At 47.9% G+C, this 23,009-nt stretch overlaps 2 protein-coding genes across 3 annotated transcripts; both read left to right on the top strand.

Moving 5' to 3' along the window:
• LOC100192676 (uncharacterized) lies at positions 1-15,234 on the top strand. 2 transcript variants are annotated; one of them, XM_020543460.3, is made up of 5 exons: positions 1-288; positions 406-492; positions 582-677; positions 7,691-7,869; positions 14,926-15,234. In XM_020543460.3, the coding sequence occupies exons 1-5, from the start codon at positions 157-159 to the stop codon at positions 14,954-14,956; spliced, it is 525 nt and encodes a 174-aa protein (XP_020399049.1). In that variant the 5' UTR covers positions 1-156; the 3' UTR covers positions 14,957-15,234.
• A 3,276-nt stretch (positions 15,235-18,510) lies between these two features.
• LOC542597 (physical impedance induced protein 1) lies at positions 18,511-19,186 on the top strand. The gene has a single exon (NM_001112132.2). The coding sequence runs from the start codon at positions 18,606-18,608 to the stop codon at positions 18,993-18,995; it is 390 nt and encodes a 129-aa protein (NP_001105602.2). The 5' UTR covers positions 18,511-18,605; the 3' UTR covers positions 18,996-19,186.
• The last annotated feature ends 3,823 nt before the right edge of the window (positions 19,187-23,009 follow it).

The raw sequence follows: 23,009 nt of genomic DNA, 5'->3' as shown, positions 1-23,009 counted from the left end.
GCTCGAAAAGAGGCTCGGCCGCACCGAGCTGGAGCCGACTCGCCATCGTCGAGTTTTTTTTTCGGCCCTACTTCTGTCTCCACGGCTGCCGACGAGCCGCGCAACCGAACTCACTGCAGGAGGACTCGCACAGATCGGTGAGCGAGCAAGCGAGAGATGGCTGGGAGGCTAACCGCGGCAGGGTCCCGCATCCTGGGCGGCGGCGGCGCACGCGCCGCGGCTTCCGCCCTCCGACACCGCGCCGGCATGGGCCTCCCCGTCGGCCGCCACATCGTCCCCGACAAGCCCGTATGTCCCCAGCAGCACGAGTCCAAATCCAACCATAGCTCGTGTTCTCCTCATCCCCGTCCAGTGAATTTCCATCTCAAATTGATCGGATCTGTTTTTTTTTGGTTTGGATCACAGCTCCCCGTGAACGACGAGTTGGTATGGGATAACGGCACGCCCTTCCCGGAACCCTGCATCGACCGCCTTGCCCCGCACATCGGCAAGGTAATATGGACCTGATCAAATACGTTGCGCATTGCAGTAGGATTGTTTTGATTTGGCTGCTGATTGGTTCTGTATTTGATGATCGATAGTACGAGGCGTTGGCGTGGCTGTGCGGAGGGCTAGGGTTCTTCGCTGCCCTCGGTATGGCTGCTGTTGTGAACGACAAGGCCTCCAATATACCATATGTGAGTGCACATTGCTAACTGTTATTTCTTGCTAACTGCTATTTCTCTGATTGCATTTTGGTCTTCCAGTGTTTGTTGTGCTATAGATATCACTCCACCCACGGCAACTATCTATGATATGTTAAAAACCTGACTCCTTGGGCTATTGTTAAGTCATTAGAAGATATTATTAGTTCAAGTTCCTATCAGACACCATGCAAAATAAAGTTCCTACCAGACAAAACTATAGTATATTGCTTTCAAATGTTGAAATTTGGACCCTCATGGAAAATTTGCATGCCTACAGATATCACTCCACCTATGGTAATTTAGCATTTTATAGGAAAAGAAAACTGGTAAATTGGTAGATGGAATTGAAGTGACACATTCAGTATGAGCAAAGCTTATCCATACGACCATGCCCGAAGTCATGGTTATTAAAGCGGTAAAACGTTAAAATGTTATGAACCAACTTTTCAACGTTTAAACATTTAAACGAACGTTGAAACGTCTTTTCAGACTTGACATAGAATTTCAAATATAGAATAAGTCATTAGCCTCGCTATTTGTTGCCATTGAAATTGAAATTCACTGCACACTTTCGCCTGCAACACACAGTAGAATGGTATTAACATATTGTACATTTAGCCTACAACACACATTGGCTAGAGCACTGGCTGGTGGCTGCTTCACTGCAGCACTGCACACTGGCTGGAGATTCCTGGCAGAGCAGTGCCTTACTGCCTTCATTCCGGCAGGGCAGCTATGGCGCCAATGTCTATGAACATTATATGACGTCTGTGGCATTCAGTATTACCACAGAATGCCATGTTCAGTATTGCCGCGCCATGTCTCTAGCTAGGCAGCTAGAATACACATCTCTCTAGCTAGCTCTCTCTCTCTCTGCTCCTGGCCGAGCAGTACCTCACCTGAGCCGTTGCAGTGCTCCAGTCCGGGATCTGGAGCAAATGAGCAATGGCGCTGCCGGGTTGGCGCCGCGCCTGTACGTGGAGGGAAGAGGGAAGAGGGAAGAGGGAGGAGGGAGGAGGGGGGCTGATAGAATAAGTCATGTGGTCTCTGGTTTGTGGTGAACAGGACAGCAGCACAGCAGTACAGGACTGCAGCACAACGGCATCTTTTGACTGCTGCAGCAGAGCAGCAGTGCAGTTGAGTGCAGTTGGAGACAGTCACCTTTTGACTGCTGCAGCACAGCAGCACTTTTGACTGCTGCAGCAGCAGGACAGTAGCAGTAGCTGGCAGTTGCAGTTCTTGACTGCACTTTAGCAGTAGCTGGCAGTTGCAGTTTTTTGACTGCACACTTTAGCACTTTAGTATCTAGAGGACAGCATCTGTGTGTTGCGGTGTGTAGTGTGTAGTGTAGTGTAGTGCAGCCCCTAGGGCTATAAATATGTGTCCCCAACCCCTCTAAGGGTATGACATTGTGTAGTGTTTGAGGAAATAAACAGAAAATTGCCCCAACTCATAGTGTCATCCTCTGATGAGAGTTAGAGTCCCTCTACTTACAATTGGTATCGGAGCCAAACTATCCTGTAGCCTAAACATCTCTTGCTCATCTCCTTCCCGCGCCTCTCCCCACACTCAGTCGGCAGCAAGAGCTCGAACTGTTCCTTCCTCTCCTGCTCAGACGAGCAGCCTTTCGTCTGAGACAGCCTCTTCCACTCGCAGCGACCCCTCACTAGCCCACCATGTCCCTACGCTCGGTCACTTCGAGTGCGCGGCGCCAGCAGGAGGCCGAGGTCGCCGCGGCACAAGAACGCGAGCGAGCAGCAGCAGCGGCTGCAGCGACAGCGGCGAGGGCAGCACGGTTGGCGGCGGCGGAACTGGCAGCGGCGAGAGCGGAAGTAGAAGCAGCGGAGGCGGCGGATGCTGCACGTGCGGCGGCAACAGAGCTCGAGGTTCTGCGCGGCAGTAGAGCAGGCAGCTCTGCTTCTGTCGACGACAACACCGACGAAGAGCTCAGGCTGGCGAGGGAAGCAGCGCGAGAGCAGGCGACACAGTGGGCAGCCGCGCATCCCCATGGGGGCGCGCGTGGCGGCAGCCCGGATAGGCGCCGACACGCTGACGGCGCTCCAGGCGGGGGCGCACGCGGCGGTAGCCCAGACGGGCGTAGACGCGCCGGCGGTGCTCCCGGCGGCGGCGACCGAGTCGACGGAGATCGCGGCCTCTACAGGCGGCGCGGTTCTCCCTCCCCGGATCGGTACCATGGTCGCCGCATGGCCCAGGCCATTGTCAGGGACATCGGTCCCGGCGGTGGGTGGCCTACCCTCACCAAGACCAACTACGTCGAGTGGGCCGCGGTGATGAGGGTACGACTCCAGGTTCGCCACATGTGGGAAGCAGTTCGTTACGACGACGTCGACTACCACGAGGATCGGCGGGCGCTGGATGCTCTCATTGCTGCAGTCCCGCCCGAGATGCAGTTTTCGCTTTCCCAGAAGCGGACTGCCAAGGAGGCCTGGGACGCCATCGCTGCGACCCGCATCGGCAGCGATCGTGCCCGCAAGACCACACTGCAGGCACTTCGCAAGGAGTGGGAGAACCTGGCCTTCAAGCCAGGTGAGGATGTTGATGACTTTGCTCTCCGCCTCAAAACTCTGTTGCAGAAGATGGTGCAGTTCGGCGACGACACCTACGATGAGGAGAGAGCTGTTGAGAAGCTCTTCCGTTGCATCCCCGAGAAGTACAGGCAGATTGCTCGCTCGATCGAGTCTCTGCTAGACCTCTCCACGATGACGATCGAAGAGGCGATTGGTCGCCTCAAGGTGGTCGACGGCGACGAACCACAGGCTCTCTCTGGGCCTATCACTATCGGCGGGAAGCTACATCTCACTCGGGAGCAGTGGGAGGCCTGCCAGGGTGACAAGAAGGGGGAGTCCTCCTCCTCGACACGAGGCCGCAAACGCGGCAAGCCGCGCAAGCCGCGTGGTGGCGCCCAGGCCGGGGCGCGAGGACATGCTGAGGGTGGTGCACGTGGAGGTGCCCAAGGCGGCGCCGTCGGCAACAAGAAGCCGGCACGAGACGACGGCTGCCACAACTGCGGCAAGCTTGGCCACTGGGCCAGGGATTGTCGGCAGCCACGACGTGGCCAGGCCAACGTCGCACAGGCGGAGGCGGAGGAGGAGGCCCTGCTCCTGGCACATGCAAGCATCGAGCCATCTCCAGCGGCACCGGCCGCAGCGGCACTCCTCCACCTTGATGAGTCGAAAGCACGCGCTTTCCTCGGCGACGGCTCCAACAAGGACATGATCGAAGGATGGTGCCTCGACACCGGCGCCACTCATCACATGACCGGCCGACGGGAGTTCTTCACCGAGCTTGACTCTAGCGTCCGAGGCTCCGTCAAGTTTGGGGACGCCTCCGGCGTAGAGATCAAGGGCGCCGGCTCAGTCGTCTTCACCGCCGCGTCTGGTGAGCACAGGCTGCTCACCGGAGTCTACTACATCCCCGCGTTGAGGAACTCTATCATCAGCTTGGGACAGCTGGATGAGAACGGTTCGCGCGTGGAGGTTGAGCACGGAGTCATGAGGATCTGGGATCCCTCTCGTCGCCTTCTTGCCAAGGTACGCAGGAGTGCAAATCGGCTTTACATCCTCAATGTGAAGGTGGCACAACCTTGCTGCCTTGCTGCTCGTCGAGACGACGGAGCATGGCAGTGGCACGAGCGCTTCGGGCACCTTAACTTCGAGGCCCTGAAGCGGCTCAGTGCCAAGGAGATGGTACGAGGCCTGCCGTGCCTTGACCATGTGGAGCAATTCTGCGATGTCTGCGTGTTGACAAAGCAGAGACGGCTCCCCTTTCCCCAACAGTCGAGCTTCCGAGCCAAGGAGAGGCTCGAGCTCGTGCATGGGGACTTGTGTGGCCCGGTGACACCAGCCACACCAGGAGGACGACGCTACTTCTTGCTGCTCGTCGACGATCTCTCCCGCTACATGTGGGTGATGATCCTTGGCAGCAAGGGAGAGGCTGCGAACGCCATCAGGCGTGTGCAGGTCGCTGCGGAGGCGGAGTGCGGCCGCAAGCTGCGCACCGACAACGGCGGCGAATTCACGGCGGCTGAGTTCGCGTCGTACTGCGCGAATGAGGGCGTTCAGCGCCAGTACTCCGCGCCGTACAGCCCGCAGCAGAACGGCGTCGTCGAGCGACGCAACCAGACGGTTGTGGGGATGGCTCGGGCTCTCCTCAAGCAGAGAGGAATGCCAACTGTCTTCTGGGGAGAGGCTGTGGTGACAGCGGTTTACATCCTCAACCGCTCGCCCACCAAGGCTCTCAACGGGATGACACCGTACGAGGCTTGGCATGGGCGCAAGCCGGCGGTCTCTCACCTACGGGTCTTCGGCTGCCTCGCGTTCACCAAGGAGCTTGGCCACATCAGCAAGCTCGACGATAGGAGCACCCCGGGGGTGTTCATTGGCTATGCGGAGGGCTCGAAGGCCTACCGCATCCTTGACCCAAGAACACAGCGTGTGCGCACGGCGCGCGACGTAGTGTTCGATGAAGGGCGAGGATGGGCGTGGGACAAGGCGGTGGACGACGGCACGACTCCAACGTACGACTTCACCATCGAGTACGTCCACTTTGAGGGAGCTGGGGGAGTAGGCAACTCTTCTCCGAGCAGGTCTACCCCAGCCCCCAAGTCTCCACCGACTCCAGCGCCACATTCTCTAGCTCCTGCTACAACGAGCTCTTCACCACCACGCACTCCAGCCACGACTCCGGCTACAGCGAGCTCTTCGCCACCACGTACTCCAGCACCGACGGTACCCTCTCCGGGAACGTCCTCTCCGACACCAGCTCGTGTCGAGCACGACCCAGTGGAGCTCGTGACCCCTCTGTCCCGCGACGAGGAGCGCGTCGACGCGTGCTACGACGGCGAGCCGTTGCGGTATCGAAGGGTGGAGGGCCTTCTCATCGACCCGTCGGTGCCAGGCCCTGCATCTCGCATTCTGGCAGGAGAGTTGCATCTTGCATGCGACGATGGTGAGCCTCGGTCTTTCGCGGAGGCCGAGAAACATGCGGCTTGGCGTGCCGCGATGCAGTCGGAGATGGACGCGGTTGAGACAAACCGCACTTGGGAGCTCGCTGATCTCCCTCATGGTCATCGCGCGATCACCCTTAAGTGGGTGTTCAAACTGAAGAGGGATGAAGCCGACGCCATCGTCAAGCATAAGGCTCGCTTGGTGGCACGCGGTTTCTTGCAGCAGGAGGGGATCGACTTCGACGATGCCTTCGCCCCTGTAGCACGGATGGAATCCGTGCGACTCCTCCTCGCGCTGGCAGCCCTGGAGGGCTGGCATGTTCATCACATGGATGTCAAGTCGGCGTTTCTTAACGACGACTTAAAGGAGGAGGTCTACGTACACCAGCCGCCAGGTTTTGCGATCCCTGGCAAGGAGGGCAAGGTGTTGCGCCTGCGCAAGGCTCTCTACGGCTTGCGACAGGCACCAAGGGCGTGGAATGCCAAGCTGGATTCCACGCTCAAGAGGATGGGCTTCATGTCAAGCCCGCACGAGGCGGCCATCTATCGGCGGGGCAATGGAGAAAATGCCCTGCTGGTGGGTGTCTACGTCGACGACTTGGTGATCACCGGCGCCAAGGATGCAGAGGTGGCAGCGTTCAAGGAAGAGATGAAGGCCACCTTCCAAATGAGTGACCTGGGGCATCTCTCCTTCTACCTGGGGATTGAGGTGCACCAGGGAGACTCCGGGATCACACTTCGCCAGACCGCCTATGCCAGGCGCATTGTTGAGCTGGCTGGGCTCACCGACTGCAACCCAGCTCTCACTCCGATGGAGGAGAGGCTGAAGCTGAGCCGCGACAGCACGACGGAGGAGGTGGATGCTACTCAGTATCGGCGTCTTGTGGGGAGCCTTCGCTACCTCGTCCACACACGGCCTGACTTGGCATACTCCGTCGGCTACGTTAGTCGGTTCTTGCAGCGACCGACGATGGAGCATGACCAGGCTGTGAAGAGGATCATCCGCTATGTTGCGGGGACTCTCGACCACGGTCTCTACTACCCGAGGTGCCCTGGGGGGGCACACCTTGTCGGGTACAGCGACAGCGACCACGCCGGCGACATCGACACTAGCAAGAGCACAAGCGGGATCCTCTTCTTCCTCGACAAGTGCCTCATTAGTTGGCAGTCGATCAAGCAGCAGGTGGTGGCCATGTCCAGCTGCGAGGCCGAGTACATAGCGGCGTCCACTGCTTCGACTCAGGCGCTCTGGCTGGCTCGACTGCTCGGTGATCTCCTCGGAAGAGACACTGGAGCGGTGGAACTCAGGGTGGACAGCCAGTCCGCTCTGGCATTGGCCAAGAACCCCGTGTTCCATGAACGGAGCAAGCACATCCGGATGAGATACCACTTCATCCGTGACTGTTTGGCAGAAGGGAGCATTCATGCGCGCTACATCAACACCAAGGATCAGCTTGCAGACCTGCTCACCAAGCCCCTTGGGAGGATCAAGTTCCTTGAGCTTTGTTCCAGGTCCGGGATGGCTCAACTTTCCCACAAGACGACGCACAAGACTTAGGGGGAGAATGATAGAATAAGTCATGTGGTCTCTGGTTTGTGGTGAACAGGACAGCAGCACAGCAGTACAGGACTGCAGCACAACAGCATCTTTTGACTGCTGCAGCACAGCAGCAGTGCAGTTGAGTGCAGTTGGAGACAGTCACCTTTTGACTGCTGCAGCACAGCAGCACTTTTGACTGCTGCAGCAGCAGGACAGTAGCAGTAGCTGGCAGTTGCAGTTCTTGACTGCACTTTAGCAGTAGCTGGCAGTTGCAGTTTTTTGACTGCACACTTTAGCACTTTAGTATCTAGAGGACAGCATCTGTGTGTTGCGGTGTGTAGTGTGTAGTGTAGTGTAGTGCAGCCCCTAGGGCTATAAATATGTGTCCCCAACCCCTCTAAGGGTATGGCATTGTGTAGTGTTTGAGGAAATAAACAGAAAATTGCCCCAACTCATAGTGTCATCCTCTGATGAGAGTTAGAGTCCCTCTACTTACAGGGGCTGACCGGCGGCGTACCTGGAGAGCGGCCAACTGCGTCTGGCGGCCGACGACGTCTGCTCAGTCTGGGCGCGACTTCGTCTGGCGCGATGGAGTTTGCTCAGTCTGGCGGCCGACGGCTCTGCGCGATGGCGGCTGGGAACTGGCGTCTGAGGAGCGCGATGGATGAGCCGGCTGGGTAAAGGCCCATTATGGCCCACTAACTCACATGCGCGTAGAACGTCCATACACCTGAGAAAACGTCCAGAATGTGCGATCCGACGCTTAAACGCTGTTTAAACGTCTAGAACGAACGTTCTACGCACTTTTCGTAAAACGTGCGGACGTTTTAACTACTAAACACGTTTTAGCGCTTAAACGACGCTTAAACGTCGTTTAAGCGACGTTTTAATAACCATGCCCGAAGTATCTGTAGAGAATCTTGTTTTATTCATAAAATGGGCCCGTAGCTTGATGTTTCAGCAAAATTAAATTAATATTGGCACTTATCCATGTCAAAATCCTTATTGTATGGCTATAAATCCAATGCACATATGCATTTTCGCAACACTTATCTGCCGAACATGACGTATTTTTGGAGGCCAACATTCTGCACCATACAACATAGCAGGTCTAATCGCCGTTCTATAAAACTTTCCTTTTAGCTTGTGTGGTACCCTCTTGTCATATAGAACGCCAAATGCTTTACGCCACTCCATCTACCCTATTTTGATTCTATGTTTAACATCTTCATCAATATGCCCATCTCTCTATAGCATTAATCCTAAATACCAAAAGGTCCTTCTTAGGCACTACACTTTCCAAACTAACATCTACATCCTCGTGTGGTGCCAAAATCATATCTCCATCCTCGTGTGGTGCCAAAATCAATTCCTCTGAAGAGATCACATAGCTTCAAGATGTCTCCACCAAAAAGAGCCTTTGTCTGTTTGTCACTAGTTGCATGTGGGATTTCACCATTGGAATAATGCACGTGCAAGACAAGTTTCACCCAAGGGATCTCCTTTTTGCTATAGAATTTGTCCAAATGTTTAAGCAGAAAGGCTCTATTTTGACTTCTCAGATTAATGAGGCCAATGCCTCCTTTCCTTTTGAGTCTACAATTTTTTTCCACACAACCAGAGGCTTCATCTTAGCATTGCTATCTGACCCTCTCCATAAACGGTGCCTTCTAGCTCTATCAATATACTCAAGAACTGTTACTGGCACCTGCAGAGTGCACATTGCATATGTTGGCAAAGAAGAGAGCACTGAGTTAACCAATTCTAGCCATCCTGCATGTGTTAGATGATTTGATGTAGCTGTAAGCCTTCTTTCTGTTTTATTCATGACGCAGCCAAAGTGATCAACCCTGGGTTTGGTAGTACCCATTGGCAGTCCTAGATAGGTGAAGGGGTATTTATTCTTCCAAGGCATCAAGAGTTTCAAGGATGGCTTTACAGTTTTTGATCAGGTTATTGAAGTTAGACAGACTTTTGCTCCACCTTTTTAATGCAACTCTTAAGCGCTTGAATTTAGCAGTAATTCTTGAAGCACTATTTGGACATTGACATTTGTACTCCATATTGATTTCACCAAATCAAAGAAGCCACGGTGCTCCACCCAAAAAAATCAAATCTAAAAACTTGAGCTTTTGGGATGGAAGTGCCAATTTGCACTTTGCAGCGGGGATGTGGTCAGAGGTTGACCTGGCCAATGGTAGTATGTATTAGGGAAGTCACTGATTCAGAGACCTGAACTATATAAGCCTGTTTTCTTTGGTTTGTAATGTCTACAAACACTGGGTAGTGGGTGATCTTAGAAATCTTCTACGGAATGAGTTTTCTCAATGAGCTTCGATTAGGCAGAGTAGTTGTGCACTCGCACTCAATAACAATATTTGTAGGGAAACCAGGAAGTACCCACAATGTCCTTTCTGGTGTGTTTTTTGCAGATTAAATTATCGTAGAACTGCCTTATTTAATCTGTGAGCACATAGTGACAACAGTGCAAGTACAGATACTAAATGAAATCTCCTCGGTCCTCACTTCACTTTTTTCTGATTCTGTAACTGCATGGAAGGTCACATAAGTCCTTTTGCTCCGAATATTTGAAACTGGATTAGTTCAACATCAACATCAACATAGCCTTTTAGTCCCAAGCAAGTTGGGGTAGGCTAGAGTTGAAACCCAACAAGATGTCACCAAAAGGGGAAAGAGAGAAAAAGGGGAGGGAAAAGCTTCTGAGAGCACTAAAAGGAAAAAAGGCCCAATCATGGTTCGGGCACGTGGATAACTTCTTTCCAAGCACTTCTATCCAAATACAACTCCATTAGGATATTTCATTCCTTCAAGTTCCTTTTGATTGCCTCCTCCCATGTTAAGTTTGGTCGACCTCTCTCTCTTCACATTATTGTCCCATCTTATGATGCCTCTATGCATCGGTGCCTCTGAGGGTCTCTAGTGGACATGCCCAAACCATCTCAACCGGTGTTGAATAAGCTTTTCTCCAATTGACGCTATTCCTAGTCGATCGCGTATGTCATCGTTTCTCACTCGGTCCAATCTTGTGTGCCCACATATCCAACGCAACATACGCATCTCTGCGACACTTAGTTGTTGGATATGTCGTCTCTTAGTAGGCCAACACTCAGCCCCATATAACATAGCAGGCCTAATCGCTGTCCTGTAGAACTTGACTTTAAACTTCTGTGGCACTCTCTTGTTGTATAGGACTCTTGATGCTTGACGCCATTTCATCAACCTCGCTTTGATTCTATGGCTAACCTCTTCATCAATGTCACCATCTCTCTGTAGCATCGATCCCAAATAACGGAAGGTGTCCTTTGGTACTACCTGGCCTCCCAAACTTACATCTCCACCCTCACTAATTGTAGTACCAAAGTCACATCTCATATATTCGGTTTTGGTCCTGCTAATTCTAAATCCTTTTGACTATAGGGTCTGACGCCATAACTCTAGCTTTCTATTTACTCCTTCCCGGCTTTCATCTAGAACTACATCGTTAGCGAAAAGCATACACCAAGAGATATCTCCTTGTATATCCCTCGCGACCTCATCTATCACTAAGGCAAATAGATAAGGGCTCAAAGCTGAACCTTGATGTAGTCATATGTTAATCGGGAAAACATCTGTACCACCATCAGTTGTTCGGACACTAGTTACCCACTTTGTCATACATGTCCTTGATGAGCGTAACATACTTTGTTGGGACTTTATGCTTATCCAATGCCCACCACATGAGATTCCTAGGTATTTTATCATAGGCCTTTTCCAAGTCGATAAAAACCATGTGCAAGTCCTTCTTCTGCTCCTTATATTGCTCCATGACCTGCCTTATTAAGAAAATTGCTTCCATGGTTGTCCTTCCAGGCATGAATCCAAATTGGTTCATGGTGATATGCGTTATTCCTCTCAGGCGATGCTCAATAACTCTCTCCCATAGCTTCTGTCATGGGCATAATAGGGAGCGAGAGGCAACAGCCAGGCTGGGATAAGGCTAGAGAATAAGATTGAGATGAGCTGGGATAAGGTTAGAGAATAAGATTGAAATGAGAGAATTGTGGAGAGTTGGTTAGCATCAGATAAGTCCAAGAAAGTAGGAGTTAGTTGAGAGTTTGTAGGAGAAGTTGGTTAGCCATAGGGCTATTTATAAGCCGCATGGCAGCAAGGAATAAATCAAGCAAGATCATTATCAAACCAATCTCTCTCTCTTGCAATGACCCTCTCAAGCGCCTAGGGCTGCTACCCTAGAACCAAGCCTGCGGTAGAGGGGTATAACCTCGCCGGAGAATACAGCTATCCCCCATGACAGCTTCATAGTGTGGCTCATGAGCTTAATCCCTCGATAGTTGGTACAACTTTGAATATCTCCCTTGTTCTTGAAGATTGGTACTAATGTACTCCACTCATCGGGCATCCTGTTTGATCGAAAAATATGGTTGAACAACTTGGTTAGCCAAACGATAGCATTATCCCCAAGGCATTTCCACACCTCTATTGGGATACCATTCGAGCCCATCGCCTTGTCCCCTTTCATCCTCTTTAAAGCTTCTTTGACCTCTGATTCTTGGATCCTGCGTACAAAGCATCTATTTAGATCATCAAAGGAGTCATCCAATTGGATGTCTATGGTCTCATTCTCACCATTGAAAAGATTGTCAAAATACCTCTGCCACCTCTGTTTGATGTCTTGTCCTTTCACCAAGAGTTGATCCATCTCATACTTAATGCATTTAACTTGGTTGAGGTCCCTCGTCTTCCTTTCTCGAATCCTAGCTATCTTATAGACATCTTTCTCCCCTTCCTTTGTTCTTAGTCTTCAGTAAAGATCATCATATGCTTGACCCTTTGCCTCACTCATAGCTCGCATTGCTGTCTTCTTTACCACCTTATACCTCTCTATGTTGACCGCGCTCCTGTCATGGAACAAGCTCCTGTTACATTCTTTCTTCTCCTTTATTGCCTTTTGAACATCCTCGGTCCACCACCAAGTATCCTTAGGTTCACTAGGTTGTAGGCTATAGCAAAGTCCAAAATATCCTATCCTTCTTGATTCCTACTACCATACCCGAAACCTTCATGAGCCAGCTCAACCTATATTTGTTCAATCTACATGACCATTGAGATCTCCTCCTATGAAAAGCTTCTCATTGGTGGGTACCGCTCTGACCATTGCCATCTAAGTCTTCCCAGAACTTCCTCTTCTCGCTCTCACTGAGACCAACCTGAGGGGCATATGCACTTATAATGTTCAAGACTACATCCCCCAAAACTAGTTTGACTAGGATAATCCTATCTCCTTGCCTTTTGACGTCCACCACTCCATCCTTGAGGGTCTTATCAATCAGGATGCCTACTCCATTTTTGTTTGCCACTGTTCCTGAGTACCATACTTTGAAACTAGTGTTCTCCACCTCCTTCGCTTTTTGCCCTTTCCATTTTGCCTCCTGGACACATAGGATACTAACATGCCTCCTTCTCGCTGCATCGACTAACTCTCTTAGGTTACCTGTAAGGGACCCTACGTTTCAACTACCTACACGGATCCTAGTCAGCTCAACTAGCTTCCTTACCCCCTCGCACCCGTTGAGACAGATGCGAAGACCCTTGCACATTTGTCACTACACCCGGGCGCCGATGTAGCGCGCCACTAAGGAAGCGACGACCCGATCCTTGCTCACTTGACACCGCATCCAGATCACGACACGGCGCGCCACCAAGGGGGTGGCATCCCAGCCCTTGCCCATTTAACACCATACCCGGGTTCCGATATGGCACGTCGGTAAGAGGGTTACGCCCCAACGGTTTTCTATTGGGTTTCATCTCCATTTTGAGTACCTATATTTTTATAGCTGGCTCGCCACGCCTAACGCAACCCTCCTCCTTGTACTGGACTTGGGACCAGGCTATGCTGCACCAACATATGGTGAGACAACATAGGCGGAGTTTGAAACTGGATTAGTTATCTAGCCTAAATACTGAGTTATTATGTTTTGGTTCCCAGCATTGGCTTGGGGCTCAGTCAGCAATGAGTGTGACATACTCTGCTGTCCTGAAAACAATGTCGTTATGGTGTTTGTGCGAGTGAAACTACCTTAAGTTCAACTAGGTTTATAGGAATTATTATCAACATTTTTATCTCCATATAAGTTTATTATAGAAATATATTCATCAAATTGTCTACTGGTACTAACTACGCATCATAAATATTAATATTTTCTTAGGCTGTCTCCAATAGCAATGCAGATGCGCATGCGGTTTGGGGGCGTTTGAGGCCCCGCGACGCGTCGCGCAAAATGCACTGTTTCCAGTAGATCGTGCATCTCATCGCGCATACGTTTAGTAAAGGCGCCGCAAGAAAATTGAGGTCTGTTCTCTGCTGAGAGCTCTGCCTTTTTCCTCGGCCGCGAGAGCTCACGGATATCCGCGACGTGGATGGAGGCTGTGCATTTTGCGCGACCGCATGCGCGACCTGCTGGATGGATGAATAGTTGCGTTTTCTTAGGCTGTCTTCGGTGGATCGTGTGAAATAGGGGACGGTTAAGTGTAGATGATGCTGTTTGCTGTTTACAGAGTGAAGTTTGAAATAGAGAATGTGATAGAGGATCTGCTGGAGATGGCCTTACTCATTTTGAGTATCCACGATCGCATCCGCGGTCCGTTGGAGACAGCCTTATACATATTTGATCACAGTTGAAAATGTTTGCCTTCTCGGGAAGTGATTGAACGTGTGCTAACAAATAGGGAGACAGGAGAGGGGAGAGAGCAAGTGCATGAAACCTAAAATTGAACTCCAGTCTGGAAGCAAACTAAACGCGCCATTGGTCACACTTCACATCAGATTTGAATAGAATCAACATTTAAATAACTAATGATGGCTGCACCACATGAATGCGAGAGCTGAACTATATAAGTTTGTTTTCATTGATAGGTAACGTCTACAAGCACTTAGAAATGTTGTACAGAATGGGTTTTCTCAATGAGCTTTGGTTAGGCAGAGCTAGGGGTGGTAACGGGCTCTAAATTTTACACAGGATCGGATTATATTAGGAGTGAGCTCTATTTTTATTCATTTTTGAACTAAAATTCATTAAGGGCTCAAACGAATCATGAAGAAACATTGGAATCATGATCCACATCCACTACCACCCCTAGGCAGAGTAGTTTGTGTTTAAAGGGATTCTAGGAAGTACCCACAACGGGGCTCTTAATTTTATACTATAAAATTTAAGGATTGGATTAGTATCAGACTCTATTTCTATTCATTTTTAAACTAAAATTAATTAAGGGGTCAAACAAATTGTGAAGAAACATTGGAATCATGATCCACATCCACTACCACCCCTAGGCAGAGTAGTTTGTGTTTAAAGGGATTCTAGGAAGTACCCACAACGGGGCTCTTAATTTTATACTATAAAATTTAAGGATTGGATTAGTATCAGACTCTATTTCTATTCATTTTTAAACTAAAATTAATTAAGGGGTCAAACAAATTGTGAAGAAACATTTAAAGAAACATTTGGATTATGATCTATTACCACCCATACCCAAAATGTATTATTTACTCTGTTCTGCAAAAGGGCCTTGTGTACAAAGGCATGCCTGTTTCACAACGTGTAAAAAGAATGTGTATGTCCTATGATTTCTGAATTCATGTTATTTCTTGAGAATCGGTATCTTTTCTTGACATGTTTTATTGATTGAGCTAACCTAAACGTGTCCAACTGTTGCAGACTCCCAAAGTCTACCCGTACGACAACTTGAGAGCTGAGCTTGGTGATAGACCATAGAAGGTTTTTTGTCTGTTTGACAAGGCACTTTGATGAATATGATCTGAGATCTATATCTCCTTTCCATCAGAGAGAAGCAGGGGGAAACTTATTTACCATGGTTTTTTTGTGACTGCCTTGTTGTAAACCACCGTTATGTGATTTGCTGAATATTGTGAAGCATGGGTTTGCCCTACAATAATGCAACCAGCTCTGAACCTATTCCTGATGCTACAGATTCGAGTATTAACAATCCGTTGCCAGCATTTCTTAGTCGGATGTGTCATGCACCACTATGAGCCTGTTTGTAGCAATAACCTGGCAGCTAACATTCGAGTGCAGTGATGATGCCACGATACACGATGGTTTTCACGTTTCCGTCGAAGAGAACATTTGGCTGAATATATTTTTGCGCGCATTAAGGTCATGTTTAGCAGACTGTATATATGGTCGTGTAAAATACACTGTTTTATATTGTATTATGTATAAAGTAGAGTTTAAAATATAAAATAGAGTTTAAAATAAGAGCTAAGATAGGAGACTGCTGGAGGCAGCCTTACTGTCTCAGACTAGAGGTTTGTCAGATCGGGACAGGCATCACCATCAGCCAGAGAGCGTACGCAAAGCAGGACTCTCCCCTAAGTTTGAATTGGAGGGCTGATTTGTTGGCAAGCGAATTGGAAGGCCCTTACTAAGTTTGTGTGAATAGCTGAGCGAGTGAATAGTGCATAGATCCCTTTCAATTCACTTGCCAACAAATCATGGCAAGTTATTTGGATGGGATTTATGTGCATAGAAAATGATACATATGGAATTTCGGTTGAAACTCAGCAAGGGTTGGTTTGGTGACAAGAGAATCCATGTGCTATTCACACGGTCAGCTATTCTTTCTGCATGTGTGAGTCTCTGAATAAAGGGTGAACAAAATAGAAACAGAAAATGCTGCAGTGATTCAGGCAGCCCAAAACTATTGTGTGTCCAGTCTCTGGCCCAAGCCTCCGACGACGTGTTAGTGATTTAGGTTAAGGTGCTTTGTCTCCTGTCCAAGCCTTCCGACGACGGGCCTCCACTTCACTCGTCAACTTGGTCGGCTCATTCAGAATTTAGATTACAAACTCAACAATACGACTACATATATATAAGTATATTACACATAAATATATATACACACGAAGATAAAAGGGGCCTCTATTTAATTTTCGCTCATGACCCCTAAAATACTAGGACCAACCCTGGCTTCGGTTAGTCCAACGCACACTTACGTACTTAACCAAAGCTCAAACCATCTCCTTGCTCCTTGGCAATCACTCGCGACTCATAATTTGGGTACGTATCGACTATGTCAACTATGAGTTCTCATCAAGTTATAGATTGGTCTAGTAGTGACATTTCCACAGGTATTGTGGGTTATGGCTGTACACGATAGTGATAATAGTACTTAGAAGTAAAGCTCGATCACTATAGGTTACACTTACACCACACTTGGTACTGATGGGCCAATAGAAATTGCGTGTACTGTGTGTGGCTGTAAAATAAACCCATATACTCTCTCTTAGTTCTTTTTTATTTATCACGTTCTAGTTTAAAAATGAACCAGTCGACGACAAATATTCGAGAAGTATGAACTCTTGTCCGGTCTGGGCTATCGGCTAACGGCTAGCTAGCAGGCTCTGATTTGCATTGGTCATCGCATCGTAGAGGGAGATATCTATACAAGTAGTAATACTATAATATAATCCTGTAATAATTTTTAAAGGGCGTGCTGACAGATGATGATCAGCGATTTCTGGGTAGCGCCGATATTCCCTCCTCGCCCGCCGCGTTAGCTAGCGCTACTAGTCCAAGTGCTCACACCAAGTTGTCAGATTTTTAAAAGCGAGTAGTGACGAGAGAGATAAAGCCCGTAATTGTGCTAACTGTAGTCACACCACGACGTGTTAATTGCTGCCCTTATTGTACTTTATATTAGTTAGCAACAACTCCCTTTTGTCCATTAGCAAATAGTAAAAAAGAAAAAAGAAGAAGCAGCAGCACAGGGCGACGAACGAACTATGCTTATCGTCCACAGCATCACGACGTGTTAACCACCGAATTATTGTACTTCCACTACACCGTCCACTGCATCAGATCATAAAAAATTCCTTGAGGAACCAAAATCATCAAGAAAATTAGAAAAACCACCCAGGAAATATTTCTTGAGAGAGATGACTCTCAAGCTAGCAATGACCGCTAGCAAGAAAAATCGATTAATTCTTTGACTAAATAAAAATATCTAAACTTACAAGGAATTCCTGGTTATTTGCTGTAGCGTTCGCTAGCAAACACAGGCAGCGAACTGCAGAATATCAAGCACACGAAGCATGCAAGGTTGCTTCGCGATCAACGACGACTAGACGTCACGGGTGGATATTACGAGAATATATCGTCACATGCAACCCAGCTGGAGTAGACTGCCCATACATACATGCATGCATGCGACTGCCGACCCGGTTCATGATTTCAGCGGAGAACTCCCAGCCCAACATATGCACGCACGTCGGTGTTCTCCCGCGCTCAGCAATCTTGGTGAGATGGTTTAAGTTGTTAATCATACAATCATTCAGTGAACATCGAAACATGTGAAAGAACAGCGTTTCCTAGCCAACGTTTTACAGGTCAATAACATACTTTTTAAAATTAAACCCGAGATTTACCAAAATTCCGTGTCTACGATATATTCCCTCCATCTCAAAATAGGATTTTGTTTTAGGGCACCATAGCGGATTCATACAATATTTGATATGTGTTATTATATATGTGTCTAGAGTAATTGTCGTCCATTTGGATATCCATTTGAATATCGACACAAAAACGAGGAGCTAAAATGAACAATATTGTGGAATTAAATGTGGGAGTAATATGTTTCTACCTGGTAAGCTATAATTAGTGCATGGTACCTCTTTTTTTATTTATATATACTGGCGTGTTTGGTTGCAATAACGAGACGAAATGAGATAGAATGATGCTTTAAACAAGGTTGTTTGGTTCGAAATTAGAGGTTGGAACATAACCATCCAGATACTATCTACGTGTGTCCGTTAAAATTGAACAGACAAGAGGGGACACCGAGGGACATGGCTGTCCCAACTGTCCCCAGCTGACCAAACACATTAGGATGGTATAGACTAGAGAACGTCCTCTACTCGTATGACACCGGTAAAGCAAATAAGTAAACTATGTTAAGCAGTAGTATATAAGCTGGTAACTGACCAGATGGCAGGAGTGATCCTGACCCGTCACGAGCTAGCTATAGCTCTTGCTATGTGAATTTAGCATGATTGCTCAACTTGCTTCTATATTTCCACATGGTATAAAATTGGCATATCTCCCGCTAACAACTGGCGTGTTCAGATATAACCATGCAATGACCAGATCGATCGAATCACACACACATGCATTACATGCATTGGAGCATTCATGTGCGAATGCCGCCAATAATAAAGCACGAAAGCATCTCCCTCCACACCATCCATCAGCTATAAAAACCATGCCAAACACCCTGTGAAAACCATCCCAAAGAGCACGCAGCGCAGCACTGAAGCACCACTTCCTGCACTCACTGTGCTAGCTGCTCAAACCGTAGTAGTAACAGTCCATCACCACCAATGGCTCCCAAGGTTGCGCTCTTCCTTGCCCTGAGCCTCCTGTTTGCTGCCACCGCGCATGGCTGCGAACCCAACTGTTCTGGCCCAGTCGTCCCAACGCCGCCAGTCGTGCCGACTCCGTCGTCGCACAGCCACGGGCGCTGCCCGATCGACGCGCTCAAGCTCAAGGTGTGCGCCAACGTGCTAGGCCTCGTCAAGGTCGGCCTACCCCAGTACGAGCAATGCTGCCCGTTGCTGGAGGGTCTGGTGGACCTCGACGCCGCATTGTGCCTCTGCACCGCCATCAAGGCCAACGTCCTCGGCATCCACCTCAACGTGCCCCTTAGCCTCAACCTCATCCTCAACAACTGCGGCAGGATTTGCCCAGAGGACTTCACTTGCCCCAACTAAGCTTGGGATCCCTTGTGTGCTCCATCTCGCGATTCTATTTACGAGCATGTCGGCCTCTTGCAATATTAGCGAATAAGTTTGTCGTTTCAAATTCTTTCGCTGTACCATCGACGATTGTATTTGTGTGGAGTTATATTTGAAATTTTAATGATCAATAAGAAATATTCGTGTTTTTTATTTTGAGAAAAAAAGGAGATATGAATCATTCAGTTTTAGTGAACTCAAATGCATTATAACTACATTTTCTTGCCCGTCTACAATCGTTCTTAGTCAAAATTTTCTAAGTTTAACTAATTTTTAGAAAAACACACACCAACATGTTCACTTGGACAGGAGCTGATTTGGGCACTGGCCACTAGGCCACTTGGACCATCGACCAGTAGGGGTGGATTTGGGCCCCAGGCCACCTGGGCCGTGGCTCGAGACGCAACCCAAAAATCTTCTTATATCTAGGATAATTTTAGCCCAAATAATCTAGTCCACATGCACAATATCCCCTTCCACTCCCGATTCGTTCTGGCGCGTGGTGGTCTCCCGACTCCCCCATTGGCCCAATCCCTCATGCCCTGCCTCTACCTCCAGTCCATGTCTCTTCCCTCCTAGACCTAGGTGCCAGTGGCGGCGCCTCCGCACTACGGCCTCCAGTCTATGCCTCCACCTCCATGCTCCACTGCACGGATCCGGATCCGGCAACGACGACCTCCCTGCGGTCAGCGGTCTGCGACCTCCATTGATTCGCACCACATCGTTCGCCCCTTCCTAGCAGTGAGCATACAAAGCAAGTGTTCTTTAAAATAATCTTTTATAGAGTGGCCCGGGGCATCAATTTTATGGAGCTCCGCCACTGTCGCCCAGGGTATAGCACATATAATGATGTAGAGAGTGTTAGAGAGGAGAGTCTAGGCTAGAGGAGCAGGCGTAGCACACGACAACGACTGTTGGGGGGTTCTCTTTGATCGAAGGTTCTCAAGTCATTAATTTGTCAATTTTTTTTCCAATTCTATTTCAGGTATAATGAAGGGTTGACCATGTACACCTTCGATCGGAAATAATACTCGAGCAGTGCAAGCATGAAAACGAAGCTGAGAAGCTTCAGTTCCGTGTTTTGGACACGCAACGAAGGATCAGTAAGAGGAAGCGATAAGATCTTAGAGGCTTGGACAACATGTCTAATGATGGAAAAAACTTTTATACCCTTAAAATATCTTGTAGTTTGTGTGCATAGGACTGAGTGCATGATTGTAATTTTTACAACACTATAAATAGAGATACAATGTCATGCACAGGGGACACTTTGTATAAGATCTTCAAGGCTTCATGATTCTGTGAATTCTGTGATGTATATGTGATGATTATGTGATATATGTTCTGTTTGTTTGGATGGAATAACAAAAACAAATAAAATGGGTATTCTGGTCACTTTGCCAAGTGCCACGACCATAGCACTCGGCAAAGAAGACACACCTGGGACCAGTAAAGCTTCTTTACCGAGTGCTGTGGCCGAGCCACTTAGAAAAGAAGCAACCTTTATCGAGTGCCTTCTAATGCACTCGACAACGAGACTGACAAAGGTGTCCACTGGTGCTCTCTTTGCGGAGAGCTAGTCCAGCAGACACTCGACAAAAGGGAGCCTTTGCCGAGTGCCTCTTGGAGCACTCGACAAAGAGACTGGCAAAGGGAGCCACAGGGGCCTTCTTTGTCGAGCGCTAATCCAGCAGACACTCGACAAAGAGGGAGCCTTTGCCGAGTGTTAGGGACGGACACTCGGCAAAGTCTCCTTGACCGTCACTTGGTGCCATGACGGTGACTTTTCTTTGCCGAGTACTTGGTGGCACTCGGCAAAGACTTTGTCGATTTCCCGGCAAAAAGTACTCGGCAAAGAAGTCGTTGCCGATGTACAGTTCGCCGAGACTTCTTTGTCGAGAAGCACACTCGACAAATAGTTCGCCGAGTGCTTTTCAGCATTGTCGAGTGCCTGAAACACTCGATAAAGCAGTCTGTTCCGGTAGTGTTTGTTAGATTTTAATAATTTTGTTGGATTATACTCTTATTATTTGTAATTGATGTTTTGATTATTATCCTGGAAAAATATATGCTGAAATGCACTGTATCACCGTGTCAATTAGTTGAAACTAGAGTTATATAGCTGTCCAAATTTGATTTTTTGGAATAATGTCAAATTATTATCAAATTTCTACAACAATTGTCAAATCTATTAAAATGATAATATATTTAATTTGTTCAAATTGAAAATTTTTAATTCAACGATATTGTTATCTAGAATTATATTAAAATTTGGTTACGAAAGTAGAGGCACTGTCGCAACTGATATGATAAAATAGGGACAATGATGCAAGGGTAGATTTGTCTTTTTGCTATGGATTTAAGATCGATAAGGAGTACTAACGGAACAGGGGCAGATGTAATCTTCATTTAGAAAAAATGGGGCAACGATGAAAACTTAGAAATGAGGGGTAAATATGCAGTTAGAAGTCAAAGTAGGGACAATGACAATTTAACCTAAAATCCGACGGGTACGGGTATGAGTGAAGATTTTGACCCATGGGTGCAACCTACATTCGATCCAAAGTTTCACGCGTGTGCGTCCGAGTTTCTATTTCAATCTGTGGGTGACCCGATGCCGACTCGAAAATTGATTCATTCTTTGTTTTGCGCAAAAATGATTAAAATACAATAGTAATTATTTTGAGTAAGTAACTTGACTGATGGTTCATGAAATCTTGTGTTGATGCTCGATGCGAGAAGGCTTAAAATTTGTAGATATAACTCAATTATTGTTGGTACTTTATTGTTTATAGTTGAATTATTGTTTAAAAGCGTATAATGAGTAAAACCCGTTGGTGACCCAAAACCGATGGATTCAAGTGCGGGTTTGGATTGGCACCCGTGGGTGTGAACGTGGGCGAGTTTAGGTAGACCTCGCGAGTGAGATCGCGAACAGGTTTTTATATGACCTGATCTAAACTTGACCCATTACCATCCCTAGGTTGTATGATGCCTAGCGGGCGTAGCCGAGCGTGGGGGAGTTTAGATGTACAAGCTTATTCCTTTATCTCTCTAGCTTACTTTATGGGCGAAGCTAGCTGAGCAACTCCAAAAGAATGCTAAAAAAATTTCCTTAAAAATGATTATTAGGGGTACTTTAAAAAATCTTAGGAGCGAATTATAGTGTGTACTCCAACAGTTTCCTTAAATAAAGTCTAAAAATCTTAAAAAATAAAAAAATCCTCCATCTAGTTCTGCATGCATGCATGCGACAGAATACAAAAATACGGGAGCTAGCATGCACACGAATTGGGGAGGTACAAATCACGCGAAAATATGAGGGATGAGAGCAAACCGATGAGGGACGTGGATTTTTTTGGGAAAAATGAGGGTGCTGTTGGAGCAAAGAAAATTATTTTTTCTCTAATATCTGTTTTGAGGTTGTTTTACATCTTCTGTTGGAGTTGCTCTTATCGTTAGCGGGTGCAAATGCACTAAAAAAATGCAAATTCTATAAATTTAGTTTAAATTTCACCATAAAATATGCATTTCTTGTAAAACATTTTTATGCACCCGGAAGAAGAAAAAATGCACCATCAATATTATTCTACCTTCGCCATGGCTTCCTAACAAACATATTTATGCAACTGAAATAATTGGTATTCGCAGAACACAAAATAACGCGAGCACGCACACGCATCAGTTTCGATAAAATAATAATAGCGCCAGCTGATCGGAACAATTCCAGCTAGCACTAATGTATTTCTGCATTGATCTGTTTATACAACATGCTACCTCGTTGAGTGATTTTGACATGATTTGTCAACTTGCTCCGATCCTCTATCTCGATCGATCTCCACATGACGATGGTTGTTGTCCTGTATCCCATGACAACCAGGCAACGCTCAAAGCACACATGCGTTGCCGATTACCCGTGCATGCCGCCAAGCACGAAAGCACCTCCCTCCACACCGTCCATCAGCTATAAAAACCACGCCAAGCACCCTG

The sequence above is a fragment of the Zea mays genome, chromosome 9 (assembly GCF_902167145.1).
Source record: "Zea mays cultivar B73 chromosome 9, Zm-B73-REFERENCE-NAM-5.0, whole genome shotgun sequence".
Taxonomy (NCBI): Eukaryota; Viridiplantae; Streptophyta; class Magnoliopsida; order Poales; family Poaceae; genus Zea; species Zea mays.
The sequence above is the reverse complement of the archived record's forward strand: the minus strand, read 5'-3'. Positions and strand labels throughout refer to the sequence as shown.